Here is a 26,526-nt window from a genome sequence, read left to right as displayed (position 1 = left end):
CAGCAGCCGAACATTTTCTGTATCCAGGAAGGCCCGTACAGGACCCTCAACATGCGGTCGTGCATTATCCTGCTGAAATGTAGGGTTTCGCAGGGATCGAATGAAGGGTAGAGCCACGGGTCATAACACGTCTGAAATGTAACGTCCACTGTTCAAACTGCCGTCAATGCGAACAAGAGGTGACCGAGACGTGTAACCAATGGCACCACATACCATCACGCCGGGTGATACGCCAGTATGTCGATGACGAATACATGCTTGCAATGTGCGTTCACCGCGATGTCGCCAAACACGGATACGACCATCATGATGCTATAAACAGAACCTGGATTCATCCGAAAAAATAACGTTTTGCCATTCGTGCACCCAGGTTCGTCGTTGAGTACATCATCGCAGGCGCTCCTGTCTGTGATGCAGCGTCAAGGATAACCGCAGCCATGGTCTCCGAGCTGATAGTCCATGTTGCTGCAAACGTCGTCGATCTGTTCGTGCAGATGGTTGTTGTCTTGCAAACGTCCCCATCTGTTGACTCAGGGATCGAGACGTGGCTGCACGATGCATTACAGTCATGCGGATAAGATTCCTGTCATCTCGACTGCTAGTGATACGAGGCCGTTGGGAGCCAGCGCGGCGTTCCGTATTACGCTCCTGAACCCACCGATTCCATATTCTGCTAACAGTCATTGGATCTCGACCAACGCAAACAGCAATATCGCTATACGATAAACCGCAATCGCGATAGGCTACAATCCGTCCTTTATCAAAGTCGGAAACGTGATGGTACGCATTTCTGCTCCTTACACGAGGCATCACAACAACGTTTCACCAGGCAATGCCGGCCAACTGCTGTTTGTGTATGAGAAATCGGTTGCAAACTTTCCTCATGTCAGCACGTAGTAGGTGTCGCCACCGGCGCCAACCTTGTGTGAATGCTCTGAAAAGCTAATCATTTGCATATCACAGCATCTTCTTCCTGTCGGTTAAATTTCGCGTCTGTAGCACGTAATCTTCGTGGTGTAGCAATTTTAATGGCCAGTAGTGTATGTGCGATGTATTATAAAAAATATTACAGTGTCACTACAGTCTCTAACTACACTAGAACTATAGACAGATTAACTGACTGCTATGAAAAAATATCTTGTGTTCCGATGGTAACACCACTTAACTTTGGCGTTTGCTTCGGCAAGCACTTGTAGCACTTGCACTCTCAGCCCCTCAGTTATCTCCTACACCGTGTATATTGCCTCTTAGTTTATTAGCACTCTATACTGGTGCCATCGTAACATAGCTATGATACCTGATATATAATTCAGCTGTACAGCACAGTTGTAAGTGTAGTTTTAAGTTCAAAAAATTCTGGAAAATTCGTAATTGTCCGAGAGATTGCAGAAGAACGTAACATTTCTGTTGAGTCATGTTATAAAATTCTGACACAACCTCTTGCAATGCATCGTGTTGCTACCAAGTTCGTTCCACAGCTCATGGGTCAACATCAGAAAGACCTCTGCCTCGCAATCTATGAAGAGTTTTTGGATCGCGAAAATGAGAGCGCGACGGTCCTTAAGGGAATCATAGCTGATGATGAGACGTGGGTTTATGATTATGATGTTGAGACCAGTGGTCAGTCTTCACAGTGGGTCGGGAAAGGTTCTCCAAGGCCAAAAAAAAAGTCATCAGGTGAAATGTCAAAGCCCTGCTGGTAGTTTTCTTTGACTTTCAAGTATCTGTTCATCATAAATTCATACCACAGGGACTAACTGTTAAGCGACGTTACGGTAGAGACGTCTTGCGACGCATGCGAGAAAATTGAGAAGGAAACGGCCTGAAATGTGGCGAGAGACAATTTGTGGCTCTTGCATCACGATGACGCACCCGCAATTTCATCCCTGTTGGTGCGTGACTGTTGCACAGAAAACGAAATCACTGTTCTGCCTCATCCTACGTACTCTCCAGACGTGGACCCTGCGGACTATTTTTATTTCCAAAGCTGAAATCCCCATTGAAGGGATGAAGATTTGCAACGACAGACGAGTTTAAAGAAAATTAGCAGATGGTGCTTCGCACGACCCAGCAAGAGGCGTACCAAGACTGCTTCCGGAAGTGTAAAAGGTGTTAGGAGTGTTCTTATCAGTCGTCAAGAAGACTATTTTGAGGACCATGCACAATAACTAATAGGTAAGCGCTGAAAATTCTGTGGACAAAATTCCGCACTTTTTGAACAGGTGTCCAACATTCTGCGGGGTGTCTGTTTTTCTAAGTCGTGTCTCCCTACCACTTTCGCGCAACGACGCTCTGAGCGTGTTTTTTAGGGAATTGACTAGTTTGAACCTCGGACTTGTTGCTGGTAAGGAGACGCCAGACCACACATGACATGTAGAGTTCAGCAGAGTTCAGTGAGACTAGCGATGATATAACCAAATACTTAATGATTTCAGCGTCAGCTCCACTGCACTCCCTGTAAAAGAATCTTAATACTAACTAAATTTAGTGGAAGGGGTTCAAGGCTTTCCTATTTTTAATTAACTGGTAAAATAACGTCGAAAAAGCAGTTAAGTTTACCACTGGAAATTTTATTCTACTCACAAAACATTGTTTATAAATTGCACTATTGATAAAAGGAAATGTTTTAATACAGGATGATAAAAACCAACTGCGTTCAATAAAAATGTGAACGAATATTCCCTGAGTGGGTTTCTAAGTTCTATAATGGATCGAAGGATGACCTATGCCATATCACATCTATAATCTAGGTTTAAGTTAAGTTTCATAAAAGAGAAAACTATCAAAATGGTCTACAGTGACCCTCAATTATCCTTAATTACTTATCTAACTTGTCATAAATTACAGTGGCTGATGTGACTTCTCAATAACTATATAACAGAAAAATCATCACGTTTCAGATTTTTACTTCAAGTGGCAAATGTGAACACCATGAGCTTTAATTGACGATCGACACTAGTATTACGCAAAAAGGGGGTGTAACAAATGAGACTTCTGCAGTTCTGAGTGAAGCTTTATGCGCTGTTATGCGGCATCGCGTGCGTTCATTACCTTGTCGGTGTTCGTCGGGGGCGGCGGAGCACAGCTCCGCTCACCTCGCCGTCTCGGAAGCAACTGTCATCCTAACTTCTCCTTACTACAATTTACCGAAGTTGGTTTAAAAAAACTATCTGGCTGTGTTTTCATCTGACCAATCAGGGCCTCAATGTTAACCTTAAGCTTTGCCTACAAAAATTCTGTCTATCCAATGAGAAACGTTATACTTTTCGTGGTGGGGCAATGTTTTTAAAGTTTGCAACGTAACAGAGACTCGAAAAAGTCTCACGCTAAAACTTGCATCTGGTGTGGTCCTTTTAGTGTTATCGTAAGATCTATACTGTTCTTCTGGAGGGCTCTATCTTTTAACATGGGCTGAGGGGTGGTCCTGACGTAACAGAGACGCGAAAAAGTCTCACGCTAAGACTTGCGGCTGCGGTGGCCCTTTTAGTGTTATCGTAAGATCTATACTGTTCTTTTGGAGGGCTCTGGTTTTAATATGGGCTGGGGGGTAGTCCTAGCGGTTAGCTGGCGACGTGGGTGTTCGTCCCTTATCGTAGGGCCTTCCAGCTTAACACGGTTCTGCTCTCGGCTTCTGTTCTCGTTTCTCCCCTCGAAACTGCGTCTGTCTCACGGTGGGAAGGTATGACATGCATTTAGGCATTTTTGTGTTAGTCTGTGGTATTCCATTTGCTCACTCGTTACTCGTATTACTTTGCTCAATTTAAAGTCACGATTTATTCGGAGTTATGTGACATACTACTGGATTTTCTTATCGTGTCAGGGTTTTCATAGAAGGTCTTGGATTTGCCTGACATCTTACAGGTGTCGTATGTGAGTCTGCCGCAAAGCCGGAAGGGACTTATTGGTAGTAATCATAGCTTACACAATTGTTTCGTCACCTCCCTGCCGCACCGTTAACTTTCCCAGTGAGGCAGCAGTAACGCCTGAAATTTTCTGATAGATATATAAACAGTAGATAGCGCGTACAAAGCTCAGCTCGGTTCCCAGTAACGTCTAACCGGCCACAGAAACCCAGTGGAAGGCAGTACGAAGTGTCAACCGCGGTAGCTAAGGCCCTATCCATCACAAACGCGGTAAGGGTACTCTTTTTTTGTTGTTACCGCTCTCTATATTCATGCTCCGTAAATCTCAGACGTGGCAGAGAGTACGTTTCATCACACAGTACACTAAGACTTCGTCCTCTACGTATTGACTGATAGAACTTGAAGAGATTCATTTCATATAGTATTTGACCAGAAAAGAAAAGCAACTGGTCACTGGACGAGGAGACTATTTTCGCAACATTAGCTTCAAGGTTTTTTTCGCCTTCGATTTGCGTCCTTACGCTGTGACACGTTTTCTCAAAAACTGTGACAGCGGACGGATAGTTTACTATATGCAGCTGGCAGAATTCTTTCTTTTCACTTCTCAAATTATTTCCTCAGTTTATAGAAAGCCTGAGTAGGAGTTCTGTCATGTTTGCCTTTCGTCTGCAGTAAATTTCTCGTCAACTTGGAGGAACCCCCAACCCCCCGCCGACACTCGTACTAAACCTCCAGTAATGTCCCAGTTGAGCTGGCGAGTCCGTAGATCGTATAAGGGGCGAACAATATAACTGGCCACGCTTTTCCACCCGAGTTTTGCGATAATTAAGCCAGTCCGTCCTTGAACTGACTTAGTGAGCCACCGCGCAGGAATCCTTCCTACCTGTTATGTAGAGACGCTCTCATAGTTTTACGTCCCCTTGCAGAGCCGTAACAGCGCCGTCGAATTCTGAAACTGCAGTACTACTGTCTGTGTTTTACGTAATAAAGTGAGAACAAGTTTTTTCGCGCAAAACAATTTTTTGAACGGGACCCATAAAGTGAGCTTCTTCACACTGATTATAAGCTACCTACTAACAGTACGAGAGCATGGTCTACTGCATGACTAGATCGAAAGGCATTCTACTCGTATCGGCGACTACCGAATTGGCGCGTAGTCTCTAACTTGGGCGTACAGTCGGTATATTTCGTATAAGATCGTACGTCTTCGATTATGCCAAAGTTACTCATTTATTTATTAATATGTACGTTTCTGGCGTTGTAAAGTTCTCGATAGATCGTATTTATCAGCCGTGTAGTCCTCCCAAAGTCTGAGTGGCAATAGGCAACTTCTGTTAGCAAATATTTATTTATATCAATTTTTTGACTAACACCAGAATAAATGTACATTCCCTACGTATCTTTTCGCTGACGTCAGGAAACAACAAAACTAGAAATATAGGAAAATGCTCTCTCATCTGAAAACAAGGGATACCTTCGACACTCTCACTGGTTTGGTCGGTTTTGAAGAAACGCCCAGCAACCTACAGGTACAGTGTCGTAACTGTTATACTTTATTTTGTTCCTCTTGTATGCTGATGTTGTAAACTGGTTTCCTGTTATTAACTTTCGTGTGCGTCTGTGCTGAATGTTACCCCGAACAATGCAAATGCTGTGCCAACATAAATGCTATCTGATAAAAGGATGGCCAGAGCGATCTGCGACTCTACAATTGTGTTACAAATAACTTTTAGAAAATGCGAAACTGTATCCTAAAGAATCTCTCTTGCGAAATTTTGTGTTGTGCAGTGCAGTACGGTGAACGGTGCCACAAGAGGCGATTCTAGAAGTCGGTCAAGGGGCTAATGGGGGGCGGGGATTTGGGGGAATGGAATGTCGCTTACGAAAAGGGGAGCTGGGATCCTCCACCGACAAACTAGTAAAATTTGGTTCTGCGTAAGTTTTTGGTAACTGTTTTGGCGTTCAGGGTAAAAAATGTGTACTAATAAATAATAAGACGCCCATTTTAAGTTAAATGATATTTATTGGTTTAGATAGTAAGCTATTTGCCGCTCTTATTCTTTTGTTAAAATGTGTTTGAAATACATTGTAACCTATATTGCTACATAGTTATAAAAAATTGATATCTTATCCAGTGTAAAGTGATGCTATAGCCCTCATAGCCCCCCCCCCCCCCCTTGCCATCGCCCCTGAGTGCTACAATGCGTGACGACACAGCACACGACTTGTAGTTAAAAAACGCTAAATCATCAGAATACAAATTCTACAAAAAATTACGAACAGAGTTGTGAAAGAAAAAAATGTCGAAAACGCTTTTGTAATAATGCCCCTATAAAAATGCCAAATTCGCAATATTAAATAACGCACAGACGAATGTAACTCTGCGCTGTAAGAACAAGACTCTCCAACAAATTAAATCAGATTTGAACTGAACTTTACCTAAGCTGACGCTGATAATAATTTCGAAATGCAACGCACGACTGTGAATGATTTTAGTGTCCTGACTGTAATGCTAAATTGGCCCAAACAGATTTTCATGATTTACCTTGTGGCAACGGAAACTCGGTAACCATCTAATGAGAAGAAACGTTGGTCGGCGCAATGCAAGGAAAAGCAGCTGTGCCAAGAACATCACGCTTTACTTATAATGACTGTGTACCGTTCAGTGCAACGCGGCAACAGACAATGATAAAACAAAACTTCCGTGAGGAGAGTGTGGTAGAAACTCGACTCAATAAATAACTGAAAAGGAGATTAGCAAACAAAACTGCACTATGAACCTCATTCCTTAAGAAGCTAGATTTTTGAGCAAATTTTCCATTTTATTCTAAGAATGCATTTTGTACTGTTTCCAGTCCGGAACTGTGTGACATTATTTGTCTGACTGTTATGTCGGTATTTTGGTGGTCGCACGATATGGCAGTTGGCGCAAGTACAGACCTCTCATTTGAAGGAAGTTATGTTTACAATCGTAAGATAAAATCCTTGTGTTAATAACAGGATGAGATCTTCCTAAGTTTGGTTTCTGACGTACAATCGAACCACCATGCATACACTCAGCAATTCACAACTGCCGTGGCTATTCTTGATGTCAGCGAGTTGAATTTTTATTTTTTAATATAAATTTGGTCATGAAAGGATGATTGCATGTTACGTCAAACGTGGGATGAGCAGTAAGAATGAGTTTATACCTGGATCATTACTGCAAGTACCAGTAGGTAATGGAAAAGCATTACAATCGGTAGATATGGAGTTTTAGTACACGTAATGATAATTATTACTGCGTTTATTGATTAATAAATATGATATCACGTGTGTTTGTGTTACGTTTCACACAGTTCAGGTATGTTCGTCATTTAATATCGGTGGTAATAAATGTTTAGACGTAGATGATGTAGTCGAAATATGGATACGTTTTACGTCCATCGTTAACCGCACATCGACTGAGCGATGATACGGGGCAATAGCTTTACCGGTGCACTTAAACTGGACAGCACTTGCCAGGCAAGTGATCCAACTAACCTGCAGTGATGTGAACAATCGCAATAAAGACTTAAAAAGAGACGAGCGGGGAACAATATAGCTTTGAATTTCATTTAATTTTTTAAATAGAAAGAAGTTAGATATGGGCAAAGCTCAGGCGATACGCTTCCTAAGTGATCTGACGGGAAACGTAACGCGCCTCGATCTTAGCTAACATAGCAGGGTCATTAAAAACAAAAGTGATGAAAATTTCTGACTTTAATAAGCGTAATTTTCTGCCTGAGCTATGAGTGGCGTAAAAGCGCACTGTTTATTTCTCGTGTAGCTAAATATTGTAGCTACAGTCGTCTGGTAATCTCTGAACTCCCTCCCAGCAATACACTTCCATTATTGCTGCGTTGATAAAGAGGTGATCAGCAACAGAATCCCAAGCTACCAAAAGGTCCACATTTCCTTCTCTCTTTTATGACGTACTGTTCTGCAGGCCACCATCGTTCGGCAGCGTGTGTCACTGAGCTTTGTGCATTAGTTCCTGGACGTTTGTCAGCCAGCTTAAACTTCATGGGATTTCTTCCGACAAATCCCTCAACTTGGCTCTATGTCAGTTCTATTGGGTTCAGAAAGCAGTGGTGCGATGGCAAGTGTAAAAATGCAGCATTTGTACAGTGTGCACGATGCGGTGAAAATTATTGTTTTCCGTGTTTCTACGATGCTTATCACTCTGGCTCGCAAGAAACCACATCTGTATTACAATACAATGTGCATATTCAAATAATATTTGATTCTTCATTTTTCTCCACAGAAATATGATTATGTAATGTTTTCTTAAGTTCAGCAATCTTTTACAGTCTTTTATAAAATATCGATACTTAAGAATTTATATTCGAGATGAAAACCAGAGCTTTGCGATATGTAATTAGATACTAGAAGACGTGCATTTTTCTTGAAAAACGACGGTTAAGTAAGAGTTCATTAACATATATTTGATGAATTTTATACTTAAATGCTTTAATTATTCAAGTCGAAAAAAAGATTGTAGACCACTACGAGAATAGAATTCTCGACTCAGACCATACATAATTATACCAGTCTACAATGCTAGCGATTACGTTACGCATATAACTTGAATACAACCTCATATTTATTACATAGTGTTTCTTGAAAAACGTCAGAGCTGATTTTTCTCTGTAAGAAACAATTTGTTTCTCGCCATTAACGGTGTAAGGCGGACATGTTTCACTACATAGTAGCAAGCAGTATCATCCATTTACGTAGTACATATTAACAACGAGACGCGCAGGCAACAAGTAGCGTTTACAGAGACTATGACCATACACGATTTTTTAAATAAAAAATATGTAGCTAAAGTGTGACTAAGAAATACGTTGAAGGTTGTTAATGCATCAGACTGCCTTAAAATTTCATTTACAGAGACATAGTAGTAAGATATCTACACCGAAGGGCCAAAGAAACTGGTATCCCTGCCGCAACACGGCGTGGCATGGACTCGACTAATGTCTGAAGTAGTGCAGGAGGTAATTGACACCAAGAATCCTGTAGGGATGTCTACAAATCCGTAAGAGCACCAGGAGGTGCACAGCTCGTTGCAAGGCATCCCAGATATGCTCAATAATGTTCATGTCTGGGAAATTTAGTGGCCAACCGGAGTGTTTAAACGCAGAAGAATGTCTCCGGAGCAACTCTGTAATATTTCTGGACATGCGGAGTGCCGCATTGTCGTGCTCGAATTGCCCAAGTCAGTTGGAATGCGCAATGGACATGACTGGATGGAGGTGATCCGACAGGATGGTTACGTACGTGTCACCTGTGTCCAGACGTATCAGTGGTCTCATATCACTCCAACTGCACGCGCCCCATAGCATTGCGGAGCCCGCCAGCTTCAACAGTCCACTGCTAACATGCAGTCGTCGTTGGTCCCGTCCTTGCAGGATCTTTTTCAGGCCGCAGCGATGTCGGAGATTTGATGTTTTATCGGGTTGCTGATATTCACGGTAAACTCGTGAAATGGTTATACGGGAAAATCCCAACATCATAGCTATCTCGGAGATGCTGTATCCCATCGCTCGTGCGCCGACTGAACACTACATTAACACTCACTTAAATCTTGATAACCTGCAATTGTATCAGTAGTAACCGATCTAACAACTGCACCAGACACTTGTTGTCTTACACTTAAGCGTCAAAGAAACTGTTATAGACATGCGTATTCGAATGTAGAGATATGCAAACAGGTAGAACACGGCGCTGCGGTCGGCAACGCCTACGTAAGACAACAAGTCTCTGGAGCAGTTGTTATATCGGTTACTGCTACTACAATGGCAAGTTATCAAGATTTAAGTGAACCTGAACGTGGGGTTATAGTCGGCACACGATGTATCGGACACAGCGTCTCCGAGGTAGCGACGCAGTAGGAATTTTCCCGTTGGACCATTTCACGAGTGTACCCTGCATATCAGGAATCCGGTAAAACATCAAATCTCCGTCATCACTGTGGCCGAAAAAAGATCCTGCAATAACGGGGCCAATGGCGACTGAAGAGAATCGATCAAAGCGACAGAAGTTCAACGTTTCAGCAAATTGCTGCAGATATCAATGCTGGGTCATCAAAAAGTGTCATTGTGCGAACCATTCAATGAAACATCATAGGTATGGGCTTTCGGAACCGAAGGCCCATTCGTGTACCCTTGTTGACTACACGACACAACGCTTTACTCCTCGCCATTGGACTGTTGGTGACGGAAACATGTTGCCTGGTCTGTCAAGTCTCGTTTTAAATTGTATCGAGTGGACGGACGTGTTGGGGTATGGAGACAGCCTCATGAATCCATGAACACCGCATGTTAGCTGGGGACCGAACAAGTTGGTGGAGGCTCTGTAATGGTGTGGGGCGTGTGCAGTTGGTGTGATACGGACCCCTGAGATCTCTAGATACGACTCTGACAAGTGACACGTACCTAAGCATCCTGTCTGATCACCTGCATCCAGTCATGGTCATTGTGTTTTCCGACTGACTTGAGCAACTACAGTGGGCAATATGACACCCCACACCTCCAGAATCGCTGCAGACTGGCGCCAGGAACATTCTTCTGAGTTTAAACACTTCCGCTGGCCACCAAACTCTCCAGACATGAACTTTATAGAGCTTATCTGGGATGCCTTGCAACGTGCTGTACAGAAGAGATCTGCACCCCCTCGTACGCTAACCGATTTATGTACAGCCCTGCGGGATTCATCGTCTCAATTCCCGCCAGCACTACTTCAGACATTAGTCGAGTCGATGACACGTCGTGTTGCGGCACTTCTGCGTGCTCGCGGGAGCCCTACATGATATTAGGCAGGTGTACTAATTTCTTTGGCTCTTCATTGTATATAGGCACTGCCGACCCCAGCGCCGTGTTCTGCCCATTTACATTTCACTGTATTTGAATACGCAAGCCTATACAAGTTTCTTTGGAGCTTCGGTGTAATACATAATTTGGTCCTACTTCCAAGAGCGGAACAACAACATGTACGAAAGTAATGGCTTCCAGCCAACCATCGCTTTTGGGGTTGTTTATATCAGGTTTATTCTTATGATGAACGAAATGTAGTTCCAGTACGTATGGCAGCATAACAGTCTTCTTATTTCTCGCAACAAATCCCGTAATTCGGCTCCAGATCAGTTCTGTTGTGTTCATATTGTAATGGTACAGCGACAAATGTAAAAGTGCAGCATTTGTATACTGTGCTCGATCCTCTCAAAACGATTGTTTTTATGTTTCTACGACACTTCTAATTCTGGTTCCTGTGAGACTACATGTGTGGTATAAAACGTTGGACCTAGTCCATATTAGAGTATTTGGTTTGTCATACTTGTCCTAAAAACTAATTTTTTCATGTTTTCTTAGTTTAAGCAACCTCTATTATCAGTCTTTCAAAAAATGTCGATAATTAAGAATTTATATTTGAAATGAAAACAGGAATTTCGCGTGCAATACGTAATTAGAAACAAGATAACATGCATTATTCATTAAAAAATTGGTGATGTATTTTACGATTACTATTAGCAGTATATCAAACTGAACGAAAAAAAGTCCAAGGCGAGCCTTGAACCTGTCATTCATGATCTGCAAGATATTATCAGTGAAACTACGCTACTGATTTCGCTATACATCCCATCTATATGTGTAACCCAATTGTATCACATACAGTCCTTCGAAAAACTTTAAAGCAGATTTTCTCTGTTGTTGTTGTTGTGGTCTTCAGTCCTGAGACTGGTTTGATGCAGCTCTCCATGTTACTCTATTCTGTGCAAGCTTCTTCATCTCCCAGTACTTACTGCAACCTATATCCTTCTGAATCTGCTTATTGTCTTCATCTCTTGGTCTCCCTCTACGATTTTTAGCCTCCACGCTGCCCTCCAATGCTAAATTTGCGACCCCTTGATGCCTCAGAACATGTCCTACCATCCGGTGCCTTCTTCTTGTCAAGTTGTGCCACAAACTCCTCTTCTCCCCAATTCTATTCGACATCTCCTCATTAGTTATGTGATCTACCCATCTAATCTTCAACATTCTTCTGTAGCACCACATTTCAAAAGCTTCTATTCTCTTCTTGTCCAAACTATTTTCCGTCCGTGTTTCACTTCCATACATGGCTACACTCCATACAAATACTTTCAGAAACGACTTCCTGACGCTTAAATCTATACTCGATGTTAACAAATTTCTCTTCTTCAGAAACTCTTTCCTTGCCATTGCCAGTCTACGTTTTATATCTTCTCTACTTCGACCATCATCAGTTATTTTGCTCCCCAAATAGCAAAACTTCTTTATTTTTTTAAGTGTCTCATTTCGTAATCTAATTCCTTCAGCATCACCCGACTTAATTCGACTACATTCCATTATCCTTGTTTTGCTTTTGTTGATGTTCATCTTATACCCTCCTTTCATGACACTGTACATTCCGTTCAACTGCTCTTCCAAGTCCTATGCTGTCTCTGACAGAATGTCAATGTCATCGGCGAACCTCAAAGTTTTTATTTCTTCTCCATGGAATTTAACACCTACTCCAAATTTTTCTTTTGTTTACTGCTTGCTCAATATACAGATTGAATAACATCGGGGAGAGGCTACAACCCTGTCTCACTCCTTTCCTAACCACTGCTTCCCTTTCATGTCCCTCGACTATTATAACTGCCATCTGGTTTCTGTACAAATTGTAAATAGCCTTTCGCTCCCTGTATTTTACCCCTGCTACCTATAGAATTTGAAAGAGAGTATTTCAGTCAACATTGTCAAACGCTTTCTCTAAGTCTACAAATGCTAGAAACGTAGGTTTGCCTTTCCTTAATCTTTCTTCTAAGATAAGTCATAGGGTCAGTATTGCCTCACGTGTTCCAACATTTCTACGGAATCTAAACTGATCTTCCCCGAGGCCGGCTTCTACCAGTTTTTCCATTCGTCTGTAAATAATTCGCGTTAGTATTTTGCAGCTGTGACTTATTAAAATGATAGTTCGGTAATTTTCACATCTATCAACACCAGCTTGCTTTGGGATTGGAATTATTATATTCTTCTTGAAGTCTGAGGGTATTTCGCCTGTCTCATACATCTTGCTCACCACATGGCAGAGTTTTGTCAGGACTGGCTCTCCCAAGGCCATCAGTTGTTCTAATGGAACGTTGTCTACTCCCGGGGCCTCGTTTCGACTCAGGTCTTTCAGTGCTCTGTCAACCTCTTCACGCAGTGTCGTATCTCCCATTTCATCTTCATCGACATCCTCTTCCATTTCCATAATATTGTCCTCAAGTACATCGCCCTTGTATAGACCCTCTATATACTCCTTCCACCTTTCTGCTTTCCCTTCTTTGCTTAGAACTGGGTTTCCATCTGAGCTCTTGATATTCATACAAGTTGTTCTCTTCTCTCCAAAGGTCTCTTTAATTTTCCTGTAGGCGGTATCTATCTTACCCCTAGTGAGATAAGCCTCTACATCCTTACATTTGTCCTCTAGCCATCCCTGCTTAGCCATTTTGCACTTCCTGTCGGTCTCATTTTTGAGATCGTTTGTATTCCTTTTTGCCTGCTTCATTTACTGCATTTTTATACTTTCTTTCATCAATTAAATTCAATATTTCTTCTGTTACCCAAGGATTTTTGCTAACCCTCGTCTATTTACCTACTTGATCCTCTGCTGCCTTCACTACTTCATCCCTCAGAGCTAACCATTCTTCTAGTTTATGAAAAACACCAAGAACACCCTATTTCCCGGCACTTTCTAACCGTATTCCACACCCGTGTTTCACTACAGAGCAGGAAGTAGCCTCAGCCGTTTACATACCGCGTATTAACTGTGCAACAATCAGGCCACAACAATACAGAGATTGGGACTGTACACAGTTTATGAAATAAAAACTACATAGCTAAACCTTGATTAAGAAAAACGTTGCCGGCTATTAATACATTGAATATCTTAGTTCCATTACACGTAGCTTAGTAACAAGATATCTAACGTATTAATGTCTTACTTATGTATAAGTAGGACCTACTCCCAAGAGCGCAACAACACCTGTGTAAGTGTGCTGCGGCTTGTGACCAATCATCGCGTTTTTGTTTGTTTACATTAGGTTTATTCTTGTGATGAACAGAGTACGTAATAGACGGTAGGGGCCATGCGCAGACGGGCTACGAGGTGTGACGTCACCATAAACCCTTGCCATGCCTCACTAACTTGGAGCTTATGGGCATACGGCGTACATGTTTATAATTCGTAGACAGGTATGAAAATAATCGAGATTTTCCAGGTTTTAATGTATTGTTGTCGTTATTAAGCTTTATATTTGTCACACTGTCTTTTCTATGGTCGGTAAAAGACTAGTATAAAGCCTCCGAACTAAGCCTTTTTCAAAAAAAGGCTTAAAAAACTTTGAGTTTCGGAACACTACGGCTTAAACCAATAAAAGCTGTTGGAACGCTAAATTGTCTGAGTCTTCTATTTTAAAAGTGACTGCACTAGGAAGAAAAAATTTCAGTATGTCTCTGACAAAAGGTAAGGCTTTATAAGATAGACAACTTAAACTCGCAGCGTTTGTTATGTCTTCAGATGACCACAAAGTACATCGTCGTTTCATAAGCCACTGTGGCTGACAGTCAGAACAATATAAAATTTTGGACATATTTTAATTTCATGTATCTCAGCGCTACATCCAGAGATCATGTAGATCTGGATTTTTATGCCTATGGTCTTTTATTTCTGTTTCCACAATATCAAATTGTTGGCCTAAGAACACATTATCGCGTATATGGCAGTGTTTGTTTCCACAGTTGATGTTTTGTCTAGTGGCAATTTCGTCATTAGTTGATAACATACTTGCCCCTAAAATAACTTCCACTTCTTTAAGGTAGCTTCGTTTTTATGCCCCAATAGTTCTCTCGTTATTAGCCCTCGTTATCCCTAGAGAGTATTCTAGCATCCGTATTCCAGGCTGTCCCCACAGTGACCAACTGCACTAGTTCTCATTGTTTGGTCACATCCATGCTTCATCAAATTTGTTGCTTACATAATGTAACTACGGTTCTTTTTTGTGTTTCTTATTTTTACTGTTTGTGGTTAGAATAACACATATTCGGAATGCTTTTATTAGATGGAGCCCGGTAAAACGTGAACTTGTTCCTAGACTTTGCGAGAATTGAAGGAAAAGAAAATGAAAGGAAAGCTCAAAATCAATCATCTCGAAGTTTTTGAGGAAAGCGATTCGCGTACGAGTGAGGAAGAAATAATAAATGCTGACGACCATTCTACATTTCTAAAACTGAAGTTGAGGGCAGTGATGTGGAGGGCGAGTGTGAAACAAGAGCTGAAGATTTTTATGTTGGGAGGAGGCTTCGATTTGATGATAGCGGAACCCAGCAGGAAAGATGGAAACTTGATAATTTTCCTGCCATAAGATGTATAAATCTTTTTTTGTCTGTTTCAGTGTATCATAAAATTTTTTATACAATTATGAGCAGAAATTATTCTATTTTGAACATAAAATGGATGAAATATGTTGTATGGTATATATAATGTAAAATAAGACCAATAACTGAAGCAAAACTAAGTGTTTTGCTTTGTGTAACGCGCGACTGCTCACGTGACTGACAAGGAAAGATTAAGATTGTGCTGTGATTAATATCGTCTTTGCAGTCTCTAAGGCAAATCTGTCTCTTTTCCATACCTTACACACGCTGATCGTCGCTAAAAATACTGGGTATTTCTGTTACACTTGTTTATGAAGGCGATAACATACCAGTCTTTACGTACAGTGTTGATCATCGGAAGCTCTATTTGCTGCTCTAGTACACTGTTTCCCTCACATGATGACTTCTATCTCTATCACATGACACCAGAGTAAATTTTGCTGATAACTTGTCGTGTACATGTACACATATAGAAGACAGTGTGGCTAGAATATCTATGTCAGTTGTGCCTGAGATCCTGACTAGCTGACCACTCTGTCCACAGAGCCATGAGTATCGACAAATACAAGGGACGTGTCGCACTGGTTACTGGCGCCAGTGCGGGCATCGGCGCTGCCATAGTGCAGGCGCTGCTGAAAGAAGGACTCACCGTCGTGGGAATGGCCAGGAGGGTTGACAAGATCAAGGTACTCATACACCCATTCTGTGTCCTAACTTGTATTCCTAGATACAGTCTTACAATGAGACCGTATGGCTGCCAGTTTTTTATGTTTTTTTTTTTTTATGGAGTGGCGAGTATTGCGTGTCTCGCCTTGCGATGAGTTTGGCAGCACATTCAAATCTTGCATGCATGTGTTCCCGGACCCAGCAGTGGTAGGATGGGAGTAGTAGTGCTGTGTGTATGTTTGTTGCTGTTACTTGTGTTATTGTCTAGTTGTTGTGTGATCTGAGTGTGGTCTGAATGCTTACTATTACAGAGAGAGCGTTTTTAGAGAGCATGTGAGGCGGCAAATTGGATTCCGTTTTTCTGCTTCGAGGTGTCCACATCGTGACACTGTGCGTGATTTAATTCGCAAATTCCCGACAACAGGTTCAGTTCATGACGCACCACGAACTGGTAGGCCCACAATTTTAACAGAACGGAAGTTTCAGAGATTTATACCAAATAAATTAACAAACGACGGAGCTTGGTATACAAAATGTGTTAGAACACTATTGCAAAAGCAACGACAAACATGCCAAATCCAAACAGACGCAAAATCTCCAAGATTGGCGATCTTTTACAGAAGCTTGAAATTTAGAGCGGACTTCAAAGCGAGATACCTATAACAGTTTCCACAACGAAACATTGTCTCGAAACCTGGCAGAAAATCCAAAGAGGTTCTGGTCGTATGTGAAGTACGTTAGCGGCAAGAAACAGTCAATACCTTCTCTGTACGGTATCAATGGAGATACTATCGAAGACAGTGCTGCCAAAGCAGAGTTACTAAACACAGCCTTCCGAAATGCCTTCACAAAAGAAGACGAAGTAAATATTCCAGAATTCGAATCGAGAACAGTTGCCAACATGAGTAACGTAGAAGTAAATATCCTCCGAGTAGTGAAGAAACTTAAATGACTTAATAAAAGCAAATCTTCTGGTCCAGACTGTATACCAATTAGGTTCCTTTCGAAGTATGCTGATGCATTAGCTCAATACTTAGCAGTCATATACAACCGTTCGCTCGACCAAAGGTTCGTACCCAGAGACTGGAAGGTTGCACAGGTCAGACCAACATTCAAGAAAGGCGGTAGGAGTAATCCACTAAATTACAGGCCCATATCGTTAACGTCGATATGCAGCAGGATTTTAGAACATATATTGTGTTCGAACATAATGAATTACCTCGAAGAAAACGGTCTATTGACACACAGTCAACATGGGTTTGCCGGCCGAAGTGGCCGTGCGGTTAAAGGCGCTGCAGTCTGGAACCGCAAGACCGCTACGGTCGCAGGTTCGAATCCTGCCTCGGGCATGGATGTTTGTGATGTCCTTAGGTTAGTTAGGTTTAACTAGTTCTAAGTTCTAGGGGACTAATGACCTCAGCAGTTGAGTCCCATAGTGCTCAGAGCCATTTGAACCATTTTTTTCAATATGGGTTTAGAAAACATCGTTCCTGTGAAACGCAACTATCTCTCTATTCACTTGAAGTATTGAGTGCTATTGACAAGGGATTTCAGATCGATTCCGTATTTCTGGATTTCCGGAAGGCTTTTGACACTGTACCACACAAGCGGCTCGCAGCAAAATTGCGTCCTTATGGAATATCGTCTCAGTTATGTGACTGGATTTGTGACTTCCTGTCAGAGAGGTCACAGTTCGTAGTAATTGACGGAAAGTCATCGAGTAAAACAGAATTGATTTCTGTCGTTCCCCAAGGTAGTGTTATAGCCCTTTTGCTGTTCCTTATCCATGTTAACGATTTTGGAGACAATCTGAGTAGCCGTCTTCAGTTGTTTGCAGGTGACGCTGTCGTTTATCGACTAATAAAGTCATCAGAAGATCAAAACAAATTGCAAAACGATTTAGAAAAGATATCTGAATGGTGCGAAAAGTGGCAGTTGACCTTAAATAAAGAAAAGTGTGAGGTCATCCACATGAGGGCTAAAAGGAACTCGTTAAACTTCGGTTACATGATAAATCAGTGTAGTCTAAAAGACGTATATTCAACTAAATACCTAGGTATTACAGTTACGAACAACTTAAATTGGAAGGAACACACAGAAAGTGTTGTTGGGAAGGCAAACCAAAGATTGCGTTGTATTGGCAGGACACTTAGAAAATGTAACAGACCTACTAAGGAGACTGCTACGCTACGCTTGTCCGTCCTCTTTTAGAATACTGCTGCGTGTTGTGGGATCCTTACCAGATAGGACTCACGGAGTACATCGAAAAAGTTCAAAGAAAGGCAGCGCTTTTTGTATTATCGCGAAATTTGGGAGGGATTGTCACAGAAATGATACAGGATTTGGAATGGACATCATTAAAAGAAACACGTTTTTCGTTGCGACGGAATCTTCTCACGAAATTTCAAACACTAACTATCTGCTCCGAATGCGAAAATATTTTGTTCACACCGAATTACATAGGGACGAACGATCACCAAGATAAAGTAAGGTAAATCAGAGCTCATACAGAAAGAAATAGATGTTCATTCTTTCAACGCGCTATACGAGATTGGAATAATAGAGAATTGTGAAGGTGGTTCGATGAACCATCTGCGAGGCACTTAAATGTGATTTGCAGAGTATCGATGTAGGTGTAGATGTTCACGACATTACGGACATCATTTTGCGGAGTCCAACAAATCAATGAAGAGATTATCGGAAGGTAGCTAAAATCTCTGCTACGAGCACAAAAAGCTGTAACCAATGAACTGGGGATGTATCCGTATAAAAGTACTTAGTGCACTAATTATGTTGTATGGACCATGTGAAACTAATAACATATCGTGAATGGTTTCAGGTATTTGTTAACTGTCATGGAGTTTGTGTTTTAGATCGAACGTTTTTCACTGTTGAGGATTAGTTTCACCTATCTGGCTTCATTAATTCCCAAAATTCCCGATTTTTCTTATTAGAATATACATTTCCTTAAGTGAAACACCATTGCACGGAGAGAAAATCGGAGTGTGGTTTGCCATAACGCGAGCGCGAATTATAGGGTCTATCTTTCTCGATACTACCATCACTTTTGATACTTATTGTTCCCAGATAATTTATCCATTTATTGCTCTGCTGAATGAAAATGAGGTCAGTGATTCATTATTCCAACAAGACAACGCTACTGCCCAGGAACGTGCTCGCAAAGGCGCATTGTACTGAATACACTGTGGTGTGAGGTTGCATTGATGTCTGCAGTCGCTTTAGGGTGAAGGCTTCCTGTTTTCCAAGCAGCCGACTTTTGAAAAAGCCATCTCAACTGTTCTCAGGAGTTCCGTTGTTGTTCCAGAGGGGTCTAGTCTTCCTGAGAAACACATTTAAGAGAGTGCAAGAAAGAGTTACATATACATTAAATAAAAGTGTTCTCCATCAGCCGGCCGGTGTGGCCGTGTGGTTCTAGGTGCTTCAGTCTGGAACCGCGTGACCACTACGGCCTTAGGTTAGCTAGGTTTAAGTAGTTCTAAGTTCTAGGGGACTGATGACCACAGATGTTAACTCCCATAGTACTCAGAGCCATTTTTTGTTCTCCATTGCAGAACGACAGGCCTATTGGAGGCGATGGGAGCATGCCTAATCTGTGGGTGGTAGCCCCCTGACCAGGCAGACGCTGTGTGTGGGTTGTGTCGATGTATTTCAGACGAACAATTAGCACTTGGGGCGGCCATACTTTTATCTGTTGTTGTTTAGTTGACTATACACACTATTGTGTTGGCATAGGACCAGCTAGTGCAATGAGGCGTTCGGAGGAGCAGCTGTCCTTTTGAAAAAGTCAATGTGTCCCTTCTCCCCCCCCCCCCCCCCCCTCTCCTGTAGGAGGAAGGCTGGATGGAGAGAGGGGAGGCATGATTGGAGGTAAGGGGGTCTCGATTTTCGGCAGTTTGTAAATGTCTATCGGTGAGAACACACACTCAGCCACCACCCCCTCTGCAGCCTTTTGGGACGACGATTTTCCCCAGCACATGTGCTGCCTTATGAGCCATTCATTAGGAGTACTGGTTTTCACACGACAGTTTTGAAATGTAATTACGTCTGTGATGCATTTTTCCCAGCAGTTGTGGCAGCGTGTATTGGCTTCGGCTACCTGGGTTGCAGGGTGGCTTTTGAGCAAGCATCTGTAGCGAACTATGACATCAAACAACGATAGATATTGTGCTTAGCTGTATGCTTACAAGTAATACACTTCTTAAATTCTTATCTGTCCAACACCAGCATCTCGACAGTTGAACCTACTTTCCACCAAAATGAACAGAGATAGTACCTTGCACCCCTGCCATTTTCCTTCCAGCTTGTAGGTGAAGGGTAGAGTTTGGGTGGTATCGCGAAATTTTTTCACAGCAAAATAATACCTGTTGTGTGACATCGTCAGTTTTTAGCGAGTGTGCGATTTTTGGCCATCCTTGTCCCATGCTATGCATATAGTTGAGTAATTGGGCCCGATCTTTATGATTAATTATGTAATTAGGACCTATCTTTACTTCAGTTAGTGATAATTTCAGATGTTAGCAAAAATTTCCAAAAAAATATCGCACATCTTTATTTTTAGTCTAGAATACCGTGGAGTACTTTTCAAAAGAAAATTCTTACCAGTCGTTACGAAAAAAAGTAAAACCTAACTTTACAAGACACTTTCAAGAAATACTTTTTCTCACATTTTCTCATAAAACTAACTATAACAACGCAGCTGCATCTTGCGATTATCTTTATTGTCTCACACGACTAGTTTCGGCGGCACATTACCACCATCCTCAGGCCCACCACTGCCAAAAGAGTAATAGAATTCATTGGCGCATTTATTGTGGAATCGTTGTTACTAGTACAAGTGGGCTAGCTTTCCTCTCTACTCGATACCGTGTTGTCTCCAGTGCAACAAAGCCGAAACTACACTCCTGGAAATTGAAATAAGAACACCGTGAATTCATTGTCCCAGGAAGGGGAAACTTTATTGACACATTCCTGAGGTCAGATACATCACATGATCACACTGACAGAACCACAGGCACATAGACACAGGCAACAGAGCATGCACAATGTCGGCACCAGTACAGTGTATATCCACCTTTCGCAGCAATGCAGGCTGCTATTCTCCCATGGAGACGATCGTAGAGATGCTGGATGTAGTCCTGTGGAACGGCTTGCCATGCCATTTCCACCTGGCGCCTCAGTTGGACCAGCGTTCGTGCTGGACGTGCAGACCGCGTGAGACGACGCTTCATCCAGTCCCAAACATGCTCAATGGGGGACAGATCCGGAGATCTTGCTGGCCAGGGTAGTTGACTTACACCTTCTAGAGCACGTTGGGTGGCACGGGATACATGCGGACGTGCATTGTCCTGCTGGAACAGCAAGTTCCCTTGCCGGTCTAGGAATGGTAGAACGATGGGTTCGATGACGGTTTGGATGTACCGTGCACTATTCAGTGTCCCCTCGACGATCACCAGTGGTGTACGGCCAGTGTAGGAGATCGCTCCCCACACCATGATGCCGGGTGTTGGCCCTGTGTGCCTCGGTCGTATGCAGTCCTGATTGTGGCGCTCACCTGCACGGCGCCAAACATGCATACGACCATCATTGGCACCAAAGCAGAAGCGACTCTCATCGCTGAAGACGACACGTCTCCATTCGTCCCTCCATTCACGCCTGTCGCGACACCACTGGAGGCGGGCTGCACGATGTTGGGGCGTGAGCGGAAGACGGCCTAACGGTGTGCGGAACCGTAGCCCAGCTTCATGGAGACGGTTGCGAATGGTCCTCGCCGATACCCCAGGAGCAACAGTGTCCCTAATTTGCTGGGAAGTGGCGGTGCGGTCCCCTACGGCACTGCGTAGGATCCTACGGTCTTGGCGTGCATCCGTGCTTCGCTGCGGTCCGGTCCCAGGTCGACGGGCACGTGCACCTTCCGCCGACCACTGGCGACAACATCGATGTACTGTGGAGACCTCACGCCCCACGTGTTGAGCAATTCGGCGGTACGTCCACCTGGCCTCCCGCATGCCCACTATACACCCTCGCTCAAAGTCCGTCAACTGCACATACGGTTCACGTCCACGCTGTCGCGGCATGCTGCCAGTGTTAAAGACTGCGATGGAGCTCCGTATGCCACGGCAAACTGGCTGACACTGACGGCGGCGGTGCACAAATGCTGCGCAGCTAGCGCCATTCGACGGCCAACACCGCGGTTCCTGCTGTGTCCGCTGTGCCGTGCGTGTAATCATTGCTTGTACAGCCCTCTCGCAGTGTCCGGAGCAAGTATGGTGGGTCTGACACACCGGTGTCAATGTGTTCTTTTTTCCATTTCCAGGAGTGTAGTTTTCTCATGTAGTTCATCAGCAGGAGTCTCTCGGCCATGCAATAAGATGGACATCGTTTTTTTATTACTTGTCTGAGGAAAAATCTAGAAACAGTAATAAGTTTTCGGTAAAAAATTTAGGAACACTCTAAAAGATTAAAGATATGTCTAGTAAATATTTTATTGTGAAAACGTAAAACTATTCATAGATAAAAAATAAAATAGCCCATGTAACTAAAATCGTCGTCGCTGAGGAATCTGCGTTCTCTTTGATCTTGTAGAAAACCTCCAGCGTTAAAATTGTTATGAAAACTACAAAAGTAATTTTGGTAACATCTGAAACATAAATTAAAACTGTGTGCCGGACCGAGACTCGAACTCGGGACCTTGGTAGAGCACTTTCCCGCGAAAGGCAAAGATCCCGAGTTCGAGTCTCGGTCCGGCACACAGTTTTAATCTGCCAGGATTTTCATATCAGCGCAGACTCCGCTGTAGACTGAAAATTTCATTCAATCTGAAACACACGTACTGTATCGAACGTGAATTATTTTCGAAAGTTTGCATATGTGACAGCGCACGAATATTTAATAGCCGCCTCGACGTTTCTAGTTCCAATGGCACGCCTTCATAGGACCGAGAATATTCCCCAAACGCCGGAGAGATTGTGTATATGGATCCGTATTACACTGAGGTGATAAAAGTCGTTGGATAGCGATATGCTCATATGCAGATTATGGTAGTATCGTGTAGGCTAGATAAAGTATGAAAGGGCGGAGCATTGGCCGATCTGGCATTTTTACTCACGTGATTCGTGTGAAAAGGTTTCCAATGCTACTACGGGCGCACGAAGGGAATTAACTTATTTTGAACGTGGAATGTTAGTTGGAGCTAGACACATGGGACACTCCATTTCGGACATCGTTAGGGAATTCAATATTCCGAGATCCACTGCGCCAACGAGAAAACCAAATTTCATGCATTAGCTCCCACTACAGGCAACACAGTGGCCGACTGTCTTCACTTAACGACCGAGAGCAGCGACGTTTGCGTTAGAGATGTCAGTGCTAACAGACAAGTAACACTGCGAAAATCAATGTGGGCCGTACGACGAACGAATCCGTGAGGACACAGGGGCGAAATTTGGCGTTAATGGGCTGTGGCACCATACAAGGACAAGAGTGTCTTTGCTAACTGCACGACATGGCCTGCAGCGGGCTCTTGACCGTATCGATTGTACCCTACACTGCTGGAAAACCTGGGCCTTATCAGATGAGTCTACATTTCAGTTGTTAAGATCTCATGGTAGGGTTGTGTGTGGTGTAGACCTGCTGAAGCCATGGACCCAAGTTGTCAACAAGGATCTGTTGGTATGGCTCCATAATGGAATGGATGGGGTCCAAAGGTCCAATTCAGCAGATAATTGACTGAAAATGGTTATATTTGCCTACTTGGAGACGATTTCCAGCTATTCACAGACTTCATGCTCCCGTGTCAACGCGCTATCCCACCGGACCACAATTGTCTGTGATTGCTTTGAAGAACATTCTGAACAATTCGAACGAATCATTTGGCCACCGACATCGCCCGACATGAATCATGCTGTGTTGGCAGAAGAGCCAACACCGTGTTGCTAGAGGAGGCCGAAATGCACGCGTTTAATTACACGCAGACTGGCGTGAGGTCTGGAACAGTTAAATGTAATTAATATAGCCAATAAGGTACGTTGTTGCTGGAATACTTAACTTTAATCCATAATTGGTGTACATCGCTCTTGACGGTACATGGTTCACATAATAAATATCAATTGAATACGGCGCCTTGCTAGGTCGTAGAAAATGACGTAGCTGAAGGCTATGCTAACTATCGTCTCGGCAAATGAGAGCGTAATTTGTCAGTGAACCATTGCTATGAACGTCGGCTGTACAACTGGGGCGAGTGCTAGGAAGTCTCTCTAGACCTGCCGTGTGGTGGCGCTCGGTCTGCAATCACTGACAGTGGCGACACGCGGGTCCGACGTATACTAATGGACCGCGGCCGATTTAAAGGCTACCACCTAGCAAGTATGGTGTCTTGCGGTGACACCACAAATCACATCGAATATTTATGAGACATAAAGTAGAAATCAGTTCGTGTACGAAATCCTGCACAGCCAACACTTTCGCAATTACGGACGGCTGTAGAGGCAGCATGGCTCAATATTTCTGCAGGGCACTTCCAACGACTTGCTGAGTCCATGCCACGTCAAATCACTGCACTACGCCATGCAAAAGTAGGTCCGACACGATGTTAGGAGGTATCCGATGACTTTAGTCACCTCAGGATACGTTAAAAATGTTCTCTAGATACCCCACAGTTTGTAGATACCCCACAGTTTTGTGCTTGCTCGATCTATGCTTTTCAGATCTCAGAATGGAAACATAGTTTGCTGAACCCAGTAATAAGAACGAATGGTCTAGTAAGTGAGTTTCTTCTGTTTTCATATCAGTCTAGGTCGCCTCTCTCACTACCCCCTCCCCCACTCCTGAGTGAAATAATGTCGTTGACATATTTCTGTAGAGTAGTAGAAGTAAATGTTAAAAGATTTATTACAGATGACACCAAACGGTAGACAATCAGTGCCGCTCTGCTTTAGCTGTAACACTGCATTTAAAAATCAAAGATATGAATGTGGAAACGAAAAATAATCAATAGAATCAAACGAACTTTTGATGTAAACTCGATACTGCATTCATTCTCTTTCGGTCAGTGGTACACATTACATCTCGGTGATGGTGGAAATGGTCACATCCACCTTTTTTCATCTGGAAGTATCCGGAGATAATTTTTAATCGAGCGTGTGCCTCATTTATCTTTGGCGAATACTTGCAGGCCAGCCTGTCCTTCACGACCTAATGTAGTGTTGCAGTTGAAACCCACCAGCAGACCGAGGTGGCCGAGCGGTTCTAGGCGCTACAGTCTGGAACCGCGAGACCGCTACGGTCGCAGGTTCGCTACCTGCCTCGGGCATGGATGTGTGTGATGTCCTTAGGTTAGTTAGGTTTAAGTAGTTCTAAGTTCTAGGGGACTGATGATCTCAACAGTTAAGTCCCATAGTGCTCAGAGCTATTTGAAACCCACCTGCTTCACTGTTGACTGCATCGTGCACCAGTCCGCAACGAGACGGTGGAGACAGAATGACTGCTTGAACGAAAAGCGTTGCCTACTAAATATCTTTCATGTTGAATGTTTCCTTTAAATAATTTGTTTTCTTTGATTTGATTTGGATTTTGAAGAGCTGGCCTGTTGATTGATTGTAACTTGGCTGTTGTTTAGCTTTGTGCATTTCCAACTGCGAGAGAAACTAAATACATCTGCCTGCCAGAATGCAACATGAATCTGGCCCGGGTTTTCTAGTCTTTCTAAAAGAAATGTGCAAACTGATTAAATCCTGATATTTACAGTTAATATCTTTAATTAAACAAACTGGTCCCTATACGTTAATGACTTGGCTAATAATACTGTTTATGAAATTGACCCTGGGCGTAGATAATTCCGCAATGAAAATCTCGGTAATTTCGAAGAATGATTGCCCATCGAAGTCGCGTGGTCCAAATGATACATATCGAACGTGCGATCCTAAATCGATCATGAGACTCTGGCGGCGGGCGTTATGATCAGTTATTTGTGATCGTCAATTTTATCTGTTTTCTGTCGTTCCCTTAGTTACTCAATATTACATATCTCCGCGAATTATTTCTGAGTTGCTAGGGAAACCTAGACGATTTATGTCGGTAGTGAGTGGGATGTCTGGTGTTCTTGACGTTTCTTCGGCGGATTCTCTCACATGGAATAATCTGATTCCATGCTAATCCAGCGTAGAAAATTGTTTGACTTTTTGTCGCGAATGTCGACTACTACCTGACGAGGAAACGAGGGACTGTGCAGACTGGGGGTGCGAAGTTGAAACGTCCCCTTGGAAAAATTAATGAATGACTGTGCTGATAGACCCCTTACATTATTTGATTTTCAAACAGCTGAGCAAAACTGAACGTACTCAGACATTTCTCTCTTTACCTATTATGACCAACACTAAACTGACACACAATATTTTTAGCGCAACGCAATCTGACTTTCAATAATCCCTACAAAAGAATAGCCCTGACGAACATTAACCTATACCTTTCACAAATCACTTACCTCACAAAAATCATCGTTACTCGAACTACTGCAAAACAGCGAGCGCCATTACTGC

The 26,526-nt window shown here is 42.9% G+C and overlaps 1 protein-coding gene across 1 annotated transcript in view; it reads left to right on the top strand.

Annotated features, from left to right (window-relative positions):
- The first annotated feature begins 15,831 nt into the window (after positions 1-15,831).
- Positions 15,832-26,526, top strand: part of LOC124594641 (dehydrogenase/reductase SDR family member 11-like) — a 39,884-nt gene continuing 29,189 nt past the window's right edge. Inside the window, exon 1 of the mRNA XM_047133009.1 lies at positions 15,832-15,993. Coding sequence (XP_046988965.1) covers positions 15,856-15,993 — 138 coding nt within the window. The 5' untranslated portion in view covers positions 15,832-15,855. The remainder of the gene's footprint in view (positions 15,994-26,526) is intronic.

This window comes from Schistocerca americana, chromosome 2, assembly GCF_021461395.2.
Source record: "Schistocerca americana isolate TAMUIC-IGC-003095 chromosome 2, iqSchAmer2.1, whole genome shotgun sequence".
In the NCBI taxonomy this organism is placed as follows: domain Eukaryota; kingdom Metazoa; phylum Arthropoda; class Insecta; order Orthoptera; family Acrididae; genus Schistocerca; species Schistocerca americana.
The sequence above is the reverse complement of the archived record's forward strand: the minus strand, read 5'-3'. Positions and strand labels throughout refer to the sequence as shown.